General features: G+C 38.8%; 1 protein-coding gene across 2 annotated transcripts in view; it reads right to left on the minus strand.

Moving 5' to 3' along the window:
* The window catches only part of LOC106077777 (dual oxidase 2-like), a 59,464-nt gene extending 48,831 nt beyond the window's left edge, over positions 1–10,633 (minus strand). Inside the window, exons 1-8 of one of the 2 annotated variants that reach the window (XM_056008204.1) lie at positions 10,546–10,633; positions 10,010–10,084; positions 7,012–7,107; positions 4,528–4,689; positions 3,124–3,308; positions 1,934–2,147; positions 1,670–1,836; positions 762–876 (exon numbers count right to left, since the gene is read on the minus strand). In XM_056008204.1, the coding sequence (XP_055864179.1) occupies positions 762–876; positions 1,670–1,836; positions 1,934–2,147; positions 3,124–3,308; positions 4,528–4,689; positions 7,012–7,107; positions 10,010–10,049 (979 nt within the window). In that variant the 5' untranslated portion in view covers positions 10,050–10,084; positions 10,546–10,633. Of the gene's footprint in view, positions 1–761; positions 877–1,669; positions 1,837–1,933; positions 2,148–3,123; positions 3,309–4,527; positions 4,690–7,011; positions 7,108–10,009; positions 10,085–10,473 lie in introns of both variants that reach the window. The other variant, XM_056008195.1, reaches the window with a different exon arrangement.
* Positions 10,634–15,238: the final 4,605 nt, after the last annotated feature.

Raw genomic sequence — 15,238 nt, forward strand, 5'->3', positions numbered from 1 at the left:
GAGAGATAAAAAACAACAACAACAAAAGCTCACCCAGGGAGTCCCGCAAGAGCCTGGTTCGCTACTCGTACTTCGCCTATCTAGTTCCACTACTAGACGTTTCCACGGAGGCGCCACGCTGAGGCGACGGGTAGCTGGAATCCTAACGCGTGTGTATGTGTGTTTGTATAAGCTGAGGATTTCTGATGAAACATTCAAATAAAAGGTTGAGCTTATAATGGTCCACATTCACCAATCAACATTTAGCCACGTGGTTCTCTATCTCTTCTATACAAATTACACGTGACAGTTTTTTTCATTGTTTTATCAATATTATTACGTGGTTAAATGTTGTTTGTTTACGATTGGTGAATGAGGTCCATTAGGGGATAACCGAATGATTTTTGTCAATTAAGATGAGGATCACAAGTTCAAGGGGAGGGCAAGGACGACATGTTGATTGTACTGAAGTGAGTTACAAGTAGTGTGTCTGTTCGATATTCCGTTGTTTTATTGTGTTTCTACAGATATTGAAATATTTTCATAGTGTTAATAAAAGTTTTAAGTTTCATATGTTTAAAAAGAAGTTTTTATTTAGGAGTTCTGTAAATAATACGCTTACAAAGGTTTAGTTGAACTAGCTGTCTGGAGCTACAACCCTATGACGACACACACACACGTTCATTCGAAATACAAAAATCCAAATCTTTTATTTCACACACACACATTCGAAGCCCCAAATCCAATTCTTTTATTTCACAGACACATACGTACACACTCACCTGAGTAATTGTTTTTACCACCACCTTCATATGGATAATCTTCACGGATGTTGAAAACATTTCCATTGGCATCAATTTTCAGCCAGGCCGGCAGCCACTCGTACATAACAATTTTCTGTGGAAGTGTTGGGATAAGGCGTTGGCATTGATAACTGCTTCCTATCGGAGATAAGTAGTCTGTGTTGTACTACGTAACTTAACTATTTTTCTCTGGATTGATCGGATGATCCACGACTTATTTTGTAAATGTTTTATAGTTCAATAATTTGTTTACTAACCATATGAATGAGATGAATATCCTTGGTTAGTGTGCTATTGTTCCACTGATTGTTCCCTGCCGTCAAAAGACTGAACTAGGTTTGGTGTTGCTCGCCAGCGATCTGAACTTCTAGACAACGACCTTCACAACAATTCAAGGCAGCCACTATGTATAGACGGTTTGTGACAGTATGTAGTCGTTCTAGCCATGAAGCAACAATATCAGGTGTTGCCTTTTTGTATGGATCACGTTCTCAGCTTTTATTCCCCTTTTGCCATTTTAGTGTTTTTGTAATCATTGTTATGATCTTTAGTATCGCTTCGTATTGTAGCATAACTAGTTTATTCTGGTAATGTATTATAGTCTAGTGAGTCAGAGTCTAGTGAATCTTCTAAAATTGTTTCACATATTACAGGCCTAGTGGTAGAGTTCAGGCAATTTTTATTGGACCTCATTCACCAAAACAATGGTCACATGATAACCATGGATAAAACAACAAAAAATACGGTCATGTGATATCCGTGTTTAATTCAAATAGGTGGTAAGTTGTATAGAAAAGATGAGAAAACACGTGACTGAAGGGGTGCTTTTTTACAATTGGTGAATTGGGTCCAATGGTATACTAGCATATATAGATACAATGCATCACCTGATACTGTGCAATAGACAGTCTCCGCGCAGCATTGAATATCTGTTCGTCGCTATAGTTTTGATGTGACTTTTTCACTTCCCGAGCCAGGTAGTTGTGATATCTGAACCAGACGACTTGTAGGGCATATAAAAATGGATTTTCGTGAGTCCTTGGGTTACCAACTCCTGGACAGACGACAAAATAAAATTTAAAAAAGTACTGTTCCATGACTTGCTATAGCAATAGTTAACTTTTTTTTAGACTTAATATATTTAGACTCACTTCTAAATCGACTGACTGGTCTCAATACGTGGTCTCTAGGTGATGGCGGGTTAGCGTAGGGCAAGCGGATGTCATTCTTAGCAGGAAAACTTTTCTTAATATCATTGTTGTCTGCCAACAGTTCCCCGTTCTTGAATGACCTGAGTGTATCCTCGACAGCTTTGCCGGCTCCGTACACAAGATTACCATCAATATAGGGTGTGATCTCATTCAACTTGAAAAAGCAATTACATATCTAAGTCATTTGGAACACAATCTTTAGTGTACTCAAAGATAATAATACATCTCAATAGATACAAAAACAATTTAATTGAGGGATGACAGTTAACTGAACCTTTTGATTTGTTTTTTATCTTATCTTATCTTATCTTATCTTATATGATACAGACGTTACTTCAAAAAAGAAGATGATTACGTCCTACGCGTCATGCATATTAACCAATGACCTAAACTCCTCCAAGTCACTGGTTTTCCTGGCTAGCTCAGGCAACCCATTCCATGCTCTAATAGCGCTAGGGAAGAACGAGCTTTTGTACAATTTGTCCTAGCATGTGGAACGAAGAATGTGCCTTTATCTTTGTTCTTTCTGAGTATTTTATTAAATTTTGTTTTTGTATTTGAAGATTATGGTTCAAAGTTTTTATGAATAAATGCTACTTTACTTTTAAGTCTTCTATCCAATATATCCTGTATAACATAATGAACTAATTGTGTCTATTCACTATTGGGATTTAATTTAAGATATTGTATTAAAAATAAGAAACATGATTAATAGAACAATGGGACCCCTCCTCGATGACCTGCTAACCACTATAAGAAAATGTAAACTGTAACTGTAAGGTCACATCACAAGGTCCTCGATGACCTGCTAACCACTAAAGAAAATATAAACTCCAACTCTAAGGTCACATCACAAGGTACTCGAGCTCGCAAAGACCTTCCTACAGGGAACAGTACCAGGAAGAAGACAACATCAACGAATAGATAGGCCTGCAGTGAATGAAATTCTATCCAAGGCAAAGGACAGAGAGGAATATAGAAAGACGGTTGACAGATCTTGTGTGGTGTCACAACGGTCCAACAGACTAAGGGATAGGTGAAGGCGGAAGTTCAATAATACAAAACCCTAGAGTTTATTCTCTAATGGTGGAATACCTAAGCTTGTTTTGTTGCACGTTGTAAGTACGCACCTGTTGCCGTGGATTGTTTGGCGAGAAGCCGGTCCTTTGGTCGTAACGTGATCTCAAAAACGGCATCTCGAGATTTTTTATCTTTCTAGGGTTGTATTTATGATTCAGTGGCACCGGGATATTCATATACTCTATCGGACATCCGGGTCTTTGAGCATCCATGATCTCCTCCACAAGTTGTTGGCCTAAGAAAACAGATAGCAACTTATGGTAGTGTATGAATTAGTGATGCACACTCTGTTATGGGGTGTAAATGCGTGTCACTGATGTAATCATAAAAGAGGACTGATGGTTGTATAGGCTGAATAGATTCTGATGAAATTACGATCTTGTCTGTCGTAGTTCAAGTTCATTAAGACAGACGTGAAAGTTGAAGAAAACAAGAGGGACGTGTGACGTGTATTTTTAAAGAGCCAAATTTTATTTCAATTATCATTTTAACTTGTGTTTTTACATAGGCCTGTACATCTTTATTCAAGCTGAAAGTTGTTTACGTTTATAGATGAAAGTTATATTCAGATATTTTGTGTTCAAAATTTGTTTCACGTTCAACAGAATTGAATACACCTACATCTGTTTAGTTGTGCTAGCTGTTTAGAGCTACCAACCAACGAACAAGTATCGACTCACTAAAACATTACAAAGTTTGTAATGTTTTTTAAACTGAAAGGTAAAAAATATGAAGGCATTGCAGAAGCCACCTATAGAGGGCGGCACTAGATTGAAATGCGTGGTGATTTTTTTTTTAGTGTGCTTAAGTATATGAAAGGGAAAGAAGCACATATTTAAGACATTAACTTAGCAATATATTGACTGATCTAAGATGACGCACAGTCTCTTCTAATTGTTTGATCTAGAATCTAGTCTAAATGTATAAGAAAATGATCTTATTAGCGCGAATCTAACAAAACAAAGATCATTTTTTTTTAACTCTTTCCGTATGGCCTAAAATACGCGATTGATAACACATAATCCTTGTCCAGTCTTCGCATATACAGGTCAGTGATGTAAGTGAATAATCTCTATCCCATCGTATATGTAGTTTTCTAAAGAGATAACAAAGGCTGATTTAAAGTTACTCGTTAAAAATCAAAATCTTTCCGTGTTTGTGTGTGCATTGGTGAACTTATGTATGATGATTAATGTATATCCACCTCGTATCACCTTTGTATTTCATATCGCCAGGTAAGCCTACAGTGTTTCGTTTGGCTTTTTCTATTTTTACATTGGTCAATTTAATTGATTTAACAACATGTATTTTATTAAATATTATAGTTTTCCTATCTTCACCTGACACCTATAGTTTCTACACATCCTCCCTCATCCACCCCTTCTTGAATTGATGTCAGATTTATCAATGATAGGTCTATCTGTCTACACGAGGCCAAAATATAAAAGATTTACCAAAGAATACCAATAAAGCATTTCTGTTTCTCTCTGAACTCAAGTTGTTTGACCCATTGAAAGCTATCCTGCTAATGTCGAATGGATTTGGTAGACCTTTTCCAGCTGGCTCATAGACACCATCTCTATAACTAACAGGACTCCGCCTTAACAAGTGTGTATCTGAAATGTGAATAGCTCAATTAGGATTCAACTAAATACATAACTAGGCGTAGGCTCACTGGCGGATCCAGAACTTTGGAGTGGGGGGGGGGGGGCGATTTTTTTCCAAACCCTAACCCTAACGCCCAGTAAACCCTAACCCTATGAATAAACGTGCGTACAGCATATATATATATAACGCCAAAAGCGTTTTCTGGCATTCTTCACTGCAGTAACGCATTCTCCTGACCTACAGCTCATTATTCATTCTATTATAAAGGACCTTTTCAATAATGTGGAAAAATATTCTATTATGAATTTATAGTCCCTTAATACATTGCAAATACAACTGATTTGTTCTTTGAAAAGATAAGATACCCCACATATTTAGATTAAGGCTTTGAGGATCGCCGCCGAAAAAAAATTCGATTAATAATATTCAATAGAATTCAAGCATAAATTGTGAGTTATAGTCCTAAATTTATTTAACTAGAAAAATATGAGATAGAGTAAAGGTTGGAAAAGTTGACTAGGAAAAGATTATTTGGCTTTTGAACTCATCTCAACCGTGACTGTTATATTGAAAAATTTCGTTTGAATTATAACTTTTCCAAAGCAAAGTCTTTCTTAAAATAGTTATGATAAATTCATGTGAAATTACACAAACTATGTCTGGAAACGGGAAGGGCGGTAAAATAAAAACGATTAATCCTCGCTCCTTTTTATAATTTCTGCTAATGATTGCATTTTGCATTAAAGAATAAGGGTTGGGCGACTCGATATAAAAATTTACTTTATAGCATATATAAATTATATTTTGTGACAGATGTTTTTAATTTTGTAATTTCTTACTATACAAAAAGAAAAAGTATTGGTTTGTCCGATGGGGGGAAGGTGATTGCATGTATCGCACTTCCACCTCTTTATATTATATAGATATTCGACTAATTTTGTTCACATACTATGATTTCTCCATAAAAGTAGGACCGCCCCCCCCCACCACACAAAGGGTTTAGATGGGAAGGGCAGTAGAGGTATTCGCTCCTCCCCTTCCAATCGGCCAACAGGTGAACGACATAATATAAAGACCGGTTAAAATACCAATAACAAGTTTTTATCATATAGATATTTAATTGATTCTGTTAGTAAGCTATGATTTCTACAAATAAATAGGACCGCCCCCCCCACTCGAAAGTTTATGGTGGGGGGGGGGCGGATTGATGCCATCGCCCCCTCCCGACCCTACCAAATCGGCCAAATTACTAGAAGGGAGGGGGGCGAAATAATATAAAAATAGGTTGAAATATAAAAAATTAGTATATATTATTAACATAAGTAATAAATTCGTATACAAATTGTGTGAAATCTATACTAAAATTCGTCCGCCCCCCCCCCCTTTCGAGGGGGGGGGGTCTGCCGAGTGGGGGTGGCGATCGCCCCTACCGCCCCCTCCTCCCTGGATCCGCCAGTGCGTAGGCTACCAGCAAGGCGACTTAAAAGTTTTAAAATGCAATGTGCTTTATGTTCTGTCATCGCTGGCTTCTAAATTGTTTGCAGTGGCGAGGTCTATACAAGATAATGATAGTTTTGGTTTATAAAGCATTTTTTAAGAACGCACAAACTATTTTTGCATTTATCTTTGTATTGATATTGTTCTAAAATTGTATTTCTGGATGACTTCTTATTTTATCAGGCGATTTCTTTACTGCTATATCCCCAAATGACTTTTAGATAAATGAGTCAGATTCAAAGTAGGCCAAGAAAGGACAGATACATGACAGAGAGGACAGAGATATAGTGGAGGTATGTTAGAGTGAGTAAAAGATTGAACAGAAAGGACCAGATAAGACTAGAGGACAAAGAGAGAAAAGACGGATTTCACAGAGATAAGACTAGAGGACAAAGAGAGAAAAGACGGATTGCACAGAGATAAGACTAGATGACAAAGAGAGAAAAGACGGATTGCACAGAGATAAGACTAGAGGACAAAGTGAGAAAAGACGGATTACACAGAGATAAGACTAGAGGACAAAGTGAGAAAAGACGGATGGACAAAGAGACAAGACAGAAATAAGGAAAGAGATAGGACAAAGATAAGAGACAAAGTAATATGTCATGAGAGAAGGAAAGACAGGCCCGAAAAAATTTCATTGCCACAGATACACTTATTCACGGGCTAAAAAGTATGTTAGGTTGATCGTTATAATGTGGCCGTATATTAAAATAACAAAAAATGAAGTGGGTGTTCCGGCCATAATAAACAATTTAAAGCCTAAATACAAATCAATGACTATTCTCTGCTATATTTTTTTTCCAACCAAACTTCTTTATAAAGCGTCTCACCAATGGCTCCCCAGTCTGGGTGTAAGAGATTGTTGTACCAGCCGTCACTTGGATGTCTCTCCAACTCTTCATTCTGGCCTCCCTGGGCTAAGGAAACTGTTGAATAGCGTCAGATTCCAATAAATATGTAGACCTACACAAACATTTGAGCAAAAAAAAAAAGCACCGCTACAAGGAAGATATTTACATTGAGAGAGACCCAACGCTCACTGAGCATTTATTTCAAGGACTTTTCAGTTGGCTTGACACTTGATATAATCTGGTGAGAGTCCACTGAGCATTCAGGACTAGACTAGTCCTAATGTGTACATAACAGTCAGTGCGTGTACAATGTCAGTTGATAGCAAAGGTTGTGTGTGTTTTTTATAAATGTGTCACAAATACAACCATTTGCACTTGAAACGATCTCTTGATGAAACATCAAAATGTTCACTCATTGATGGAGGCAACAGATAAAAATTGATATTTTGTTGTTTTTTTCTTCCCCCCCCCCCCAGCCTTTGCTTTCTTCCACGTGTACCTCTTTATCTCAGTGTCACATCTCTCTCTCCGACTTGTACCTCTTTATCTCAGTGTCACATCTCTCTCTCTTCCACTTGGACCTATTTATCTCAGTGCCACATCTCTCTTTCCCACTTGTACCTCTTTATCTTAGTGCCACATCTCTCTCTCTCCCACTTGTACCTCTTTATCTCAGTGCTACATCTCTCTCTCTCCCACTTGTACCTCTTTATCTCAGTGCCACATCTCTCTCCCACTTGTACCTCTTTATCTCAGTGCCACATCTCTCTATCTCCCACTTGTACCTCTTTATCTGTGTCACATCTCTCTCCCACTTGTACCTCTTTATCTCAGTGCCACATCTCTCTCCCACTTGTACCTCTTTATCTCAGTGTCACATTTCTCTCCCACTTGTACCTCTTTATCTCAGTGCCACATCTCTCTCCAACTTGTACCTCTTTATCTCAGTGCCACATCTCTCTCTCCCACTTGTACCTCTTTATCTCCCCCCACCTGTACCTCTTTATCTCAGTGCCACATCTCTCTCTCCCACTTGTACCTCTTTATCTCAGTGCCATATCTCTCTCCCACTTGTACCTCTTTATCTCAGTGTCACATCTCTCTCTCTCTCCCACTTGTACCTCTTTATCTCAGTGCCACATCTCTCTCCCACTTGTACCTCTTTATCTCAGTGCCACATCTCTCTCTCCCACTTGTACCTCTTTATCTCAGTGCCACATCTCTCTCCCCCACCTGTACCTCTTTAACTCAGTGTCACATCTCTCTCTCCCACTGCCACCACTTTCTTTCTCTCATTTTCGTCTCTCTCCCAATGTCAAATCACTCTTTTTTTTACCACTTTTACCTCTCTCTCAATGCCACATTTCTTCTATTGTCTCTCTCACGGTCCATTCTCACTCTCACTATGTCACACCTCTCATTTTGTCAGATATTTCTTCCAATGTCACTTCTTTCTTCTACTTTCACTTCTCTCTCCCGATGTCATCTGTCCAATGGGATTGTAATGAGTTCTGTTCCCATACAAAGTATGTCCTTCCTTACAGAGTATAGCACTAATATGGGTCCATATCAACAGACGATAATGCAGATTTCATTTGAACAAATCTAACTTTTAACGGTAAAAATAAACAAGAAAAACAAAGAGAAGAAAATACTTTAAAAAAAATAATAAAGCTTATATTAGGTGTAGGCCTAATTGTATCCAAAGGTTGAGAACTGCTGGTCTAGACTAACAATAATACATTTGTGCGACTACAATTTTTTTTTAGCAATTGCTTTTGTTATGCGCAATAACATGCTTTTAGCTTTCTCTATGCGCTATGATCATATCGCTTGTCTGGACCAGTTGGAAAAAAAGGGGTGGGTGGTGTTTATCTTGTTAATGTTACAGTGATCACTTTTTAAGAGCATTTTTTGGGGGGTTTTACGTCTTGAATATAAACTCAGTGCTCAAGCCTCTTCAAGGGGACTAATTCAGCTTATACCAACATATCTGTCAAGTACGATTTCTTTCCTTTTCCTTTGTTCACTACCAGACAAAATAATTTATAGCTAATTAAATAACTGTTGTTTTTTTGTGTTTTTCTTGTAAATGTATTCTTGTTTTGTCAGGCAAAAAAAAAAATAATTGTGCAAAATTTCAACTTGCTCCGAGACTGGGTGTGGCAGAAATAACGTGTACAATCTTTTTACCAGGCAGACAGAGAGAGTGAGTTGATTTAAGCTTTGTAAAAATAGACAATAATAATTGGCATTCAAAAATATGAAAATTAGATCTAGAAAAAAAATATACGCTTTAAAATTAAGCTAAGTTAAGTAAAAAAATATTTTTTTACTCTTTCATGATATCAGGGAAATGTTTTTACTCTTTCTTGATATCAGGGAAATGTTTTTACTCTTTCTTGATATCAGGGAAATGTTTTTACTCTTTCTTGATATCAGGGAAATGTTTTTACTTTTTCTTGATATCAGGGAAATGTTTTTACTCTTTCTTGATATCAGGGAAATGACAACTTCCTAAGAGTATTCTTATTACCGGTCAGAGAGCGGCTATGCAGCAGACCTGCCATATCATAAATATTAGTTAATGTTTTTAAGACAATCAATTGGAGATCAAAGATAAAAGAATGATGCGTTACTTCTCGTGGCTATGACCTACATATTTGCAATGACTCAGGCGACGTCGATGTTCAAGTGAATTATCAAATCGGCCAAACTAACCAATCACGTGGCTGAGTTAAAGTTTAAAGTTAAAATGTATATATGGCCTTCTTAACTAAAATTAGTCTAGGGATATAGTCATTATAGAGTCAAGGATGTTCTAATTTCAATGTCATAGGTTAGTGATGTGATACAGGGGAGGAAACTCATGAAATCCTATCATCACTTAGTTTAGTTATTACTAACTGACCAACTGACCAAAAAAAAAACACACACATACACACACACAATTAAAAAAAAATCTTTTTCAACTTACCAAAATAGAAGATAAGAAATGTGAACACAATTTTTTTCATGTCACTTTAGATGTTTTACTTTTAAGACAAGTGATCTGACGGATTAGGAAATGTATATTATTGAAAAGAAATAACATTAGCTTATATCACAACCATTCTTGATTGATAAAGGTGACACATCGAGATTTACACGTTGGCAATATTAAAGTTATTTCATACATTGCAATGTAAGCTCAGCTATCCAAGCAATTCTAGAATTCTATAAGCAGCTTAACTAATTTACAAATAAAACAAACAATCTTATATTATAATCGTTTTAAGTGTTTATAACAGAACAAAATAAAATGCAAGTTCTAAGCATAAATAGGCCTATATGGGAGCCTGTATCGATCAAATGAAAGTTAATTAATTGAATGGATCACAAGTTATTGCTTAACATTTCTTAAGGCAATGAAGTTTTAAACCACTGCAAATATAAACCTACTAGTGAAATGATAGTTCCATCATTCAATTCATAACGCAAACAAGAAAACAAAAAAAGAACAATCTAACTTACAGCCTTTGTACCCAACGAGAGTCATTGATAAACTCACGCGCAGAACGAGACTGAGTGTATGCGTGTGAAGACTGCAGGCTCAAGTGGATTTTAAATCGTCTGCTTAAGTGGCTTTGTTGTCTAACTGTCGTAGTGTTAAAACAAGTGACTGAAAAGTTCTATAATATTAAATTAAAACAATAGCCCTTTTAATAAAATGACTAAGAAATAGAATTTCTGTAACAAAACTTAACATATACAAATTCATTTCCTAAATCACAGTCCCAATAGAGACATCAACTTTACTATCATAAGACCAATAGACAACCATTAACAGACTTAGTAAAGAGACAAAATATCTTTCTCGACACCTTTTGATGATGAACAACTATTGAATATTCTGGACTCTGCCTTTTCCATTATAAAACCCATTTTAAACATTGAAGACAATGAAATCAGATTTATAACGGTATACTGGTATATTGTAGGTGACTATTTGTCACAGAAATTGCCTTTTGTTATAAAATTGGATTGTTGTTATTTGTATACAGTATGCATACTTAATAACACAAACAAACGAAGAGCATTCTTATGAAAAATCAGGAGAAATTACTGATAGGGCCTACTTATTTCGAGCAAGATGAAAACGACACGGTCATTGTATTTTTTTTATATAGTAAAGTTTAAAACTACAGTTGGAGTAAGACAAGGCTGCATCCTCTCACCAGCTCTTTTCAATATCTTTCTTGGAAGAAAAATGGAAGGTGCTCTTGACGGCTATCAAGGTAACGGCACTATAGACATTGGATGATATAGATGGCCTAGCAGGGACAGAAGAAGAACTAGCTAACTTGGTGATGCGCATACACAAGACCTGCAGCATAAGGTATGCAAATAAATGCCGAAAAAAAACCCTCTAATTATGGGGGGCGTGGTGGCTGAGTGGTTAAGCACTTAAGAACCAAGGGTCCTGGGGTCGAATCTCAGTGAAGACTGGGATTTTGAATTTCGGAATTCTTAGGTAGGGAACGTAAGGGCGGTTGGTCGTTGTGTTGGCCACATGACGTTCGTTAACGTTTGGCCAAATAAAAAGATGACCGTAACACCAACTGCCCTGTAGATCGCAAGTTCTCAGATGAGGAAACCAAACCCGAAGGACTGGCCCGAATGGCACAGTCCACAGTAGCACTGGCAAAACTCAAAATAATATGGAAAGACAAAAGCATAGCCCTCGAAACCAAAGTTAGACTGATGCACACCCTGGTCATGGCCACAATCTTATGTGCTTGCGAGTCTTGGTCGCTGACTGCATAGCTAGAGAGGAGGATCATAGCAATGGAATTGAGATGCTACAGAAGGATCAGTGAAACTTTTTCAACGTTCTGTACACTTGTATAATAATTATCACGATTGTATTTTGGAAATATCCACAATCATCTGACATGCACAGATTCAGAGTTGCCTACTAATTTATCCAACAAATGAAGCAACTCAGCGCTGAATATTTTTCATGAGTTTAATACAAAGTAAATAATCGAAAGTACAAGTCACTTAAACAATGACTTGAAATAAAACAGTCATCATCATCATCATCAAACTCCATTAGAGTGAGGGCTTGAGAGGCTCAAATCCTCTCTTGCAAAAGCCCTGGACAGAAACCCTGCTGTTTTGCGTAGTGCATAAATGTCGCCATACAGGTCGAGAATTTTATGTTTCCCAGACCTGTCGAGACGGAGATCGGCAAGTCTGGGGCATTCAAACCACGGGGAAGTGCGGTCAGGGCGCCTCATGCGCTCCCAGACTCCACGGGCTTTTTGGGACTTGTCCCAGCACTCAAACCACTTTTCCATTTCTGTTTTTTGTATTATAGCCAGGGCTTGATGAAAGCTTACAGCCTGATCAGTGAGTGGAATTTGCCCTCCCTGGTGGGGCCAAAGAGTCTCTAATTGTGTTGCCAGTAAGGCAGTGTTTCCCACATTCCCGGGTGGCGACTCACTAGATAACATTTTCGTTCGAGCCCCCTATAGAAGCTGGTGCACAGACGAGCGATGGAGGCTTCCACATTAAGGTCCGTAAGTTTTTTTTAAAGAATGTAATAAAAAAGAAAAGAAACTTAGTTACAATTTTTAGATTTTATTTTTCATTTACATTCATTGAACACTGTGTATAGAATCCACATTTACGTCATGAATGTTCATAAAAATGTATTTTTTTAAAGCGTTGTAAAAAGTTCTTCCTGCAGGTAGAATTGAAGATACGGCAGGTTTCGGCTCAAGTCGGCAAGGGGTCTGAATTTTTTTTCACCCCCCCAACTGTTGTTGGTCGGTTGTTGGCTTGTAGCCCCAGACAGCTAGTACAACTAAACCGATGTAGGCGTTTTATATTTTTTAATAAAAAATTTGTTTAATAACTTGAACAAACTTCTTTGTGAACATAAAACTCAATAGAACTGTTAGTATTAACTTGAGATGAGATCTAGATCTAATAGTAATGAAATAAACTGATATTTAAACAAAATCTAGCTCACAACAAAGAAAAAAAAAGCCTTTACTCTTTCATGTCTTTGGATCGTCTCACATTTGCACTAGGGACGCTAATTTCTTCATTGTCACTGCATAACCACCAATCAATCGGTTAACCTCTTCTCACTGCCGCCTAGGAACCACACACACTCCATAACATTCCTTTTGGTCAGGACGTTGAGCCCCCCCCCCTCCACATGAGAGGAACTTGCGCCCCCCCCCCACCCCTAGTGAAAATGTTTTTAAAATTGACTTTTTAAATTATCGGTAATAGATCTACTTACAGTGCGGGCTATTCGACTCAAAACAAATATTACAAACAAACTGGGAAAATTTAAATCCAGATATGAATAGGCGCCTATGGAGAAACTCGTGAGAATCCCTCGTACGCTGTTCTATTTTTTCGTTCAAGTTTCCAAAAATAGTTTCTTATGTACGAATATCGTTTATATTTTCAAAGCATAATGGAATAATTAGAATTGATATAAAATAGTGAAGTATTTTTTTTATTTAACTAATTTGTTTTTTAAAGTAACCTTGGAATAATGATTTGGCCGCCCCCTAAAGTCGGCCACCTGCTTGCAATGCACACATTGCATAAAAGGTAGCGGCGGCCCTGAATCCTAGGTCTCACATTGAAAGACCGCGTCACAAACGAAGAGATTAAAGTCAGGGTTACTACAGCGACTGGACACCACGATGACCCGCTAACTAGCTACTACAGCGGAACCCACGATGACCTGCTAACTAGTTACTACAGCGACTGGACACCACGATGACCTGCTAACTAGTTACTACAGCGACTGGACCCCACGATGACCTGCTAACTAGTTACTACAGCGGACCCCACGATGACCTGCTAACTAGCTACTACAGCGACTGGACACCACGATGACCTGCTAACTAGCTACTACAGCGACTGGACACCACGATGACCTGCTAACTAGCTACTACAGCGACTGGACACCACGATGACCTGCTAACTAGCTACTACAGCGACTGGACACCACGATGACCTGCTAACTAGCTACTACAGCGACTGGACACCACGATGACCTGCTAACTAGTTACTACAGCGACTGGACACCACGATGACCTGCTAACTAGTTACTACAGCGACTGGACACCACGATGACCTGCTAACTAGTTACTACAGCGACTGGACACCACGATGACCTGCTAACTAGTTACTACAGCGACTGGACACCACGATGACCTGCTAACTAGTTACTACAGCGACTGGACACCACGATGACCTGCTAACTAGCTACTACAGCGGACCCCACGATGACCTGCTAACTAGTTACTACAGCGGACCCCACGATGACCTGCTAACTAGCTACTACAGCGACTGGACACCACGATGACCTGCTAACTAGCTACTACAGCGACTGGACACCACGATGACCTGCTAACTAGCTACTACAGCGACTGGACACCACGATGACCTGCTAACTAGTTACTACAGCGACTGGACACCACGATGACCTGCTAACTAGCTACTACAGCGACTGGACACCACGATGACCTGCTAACTAGTTACTACAGCGACTGGACACCACGATGACCTGCTAACTAGCTACTACAGCGACTGGACACCACGATGACCTGCTAACTAGCTACTACAGCGGACCCCACGATGACCTGCTAACTAGCTACTACAGCGACTGGACACCACGATGACCTGCTAACTAGATACTACAGCGACTGGACACCACGATGACCTGCTAACTAGCTACTACAGCGGACCCCACGATGACCTGCTAACTAGCTACTACAGCGACTGGACACCACGATGACCTGCTAACTAGATACTACAGCGACTGGACACCACGATGACCTGCTAACTAGCTACTACAGCGGACCCCACGATGACCTGCTAACTAGTTACTACAGCGACTGGACACCACGATGACCTGCTAACTAGTTACTACAGCGACTGGACACCACGATGACCTGCTAACTAGTTACTACAGCGACTGGACACCACGATGACCTGCTAACTAGCTACTACAGCGGACCCCACGATGACCTGCTAACTAGTTACTACAGCGACTGGACACCACGATGACCTGCTAACTAGTTACTACAGCGACTGGACACCACGATGACCTGCTAACTAGTTACTACAGCGACTGGACACCACGATGACCTGCTAACTAGCTACTACAGCGACTGGACACCACGATGAC

The sequence above is a fragment of the Biomphalaria glabrata genome, chromosome 1 (assembly GCF_947242115.1).
Source record: "Biomphalaria glabrata chromosome 1, xgBioGlab47.1, whole genome shotgun sequence".
Lineage (NCBI taxonomy): Eukaryota > Metazoa > Mollusca > Gastropoda > Planorbidae > Biomphalaria > Biomphalaria glabrata.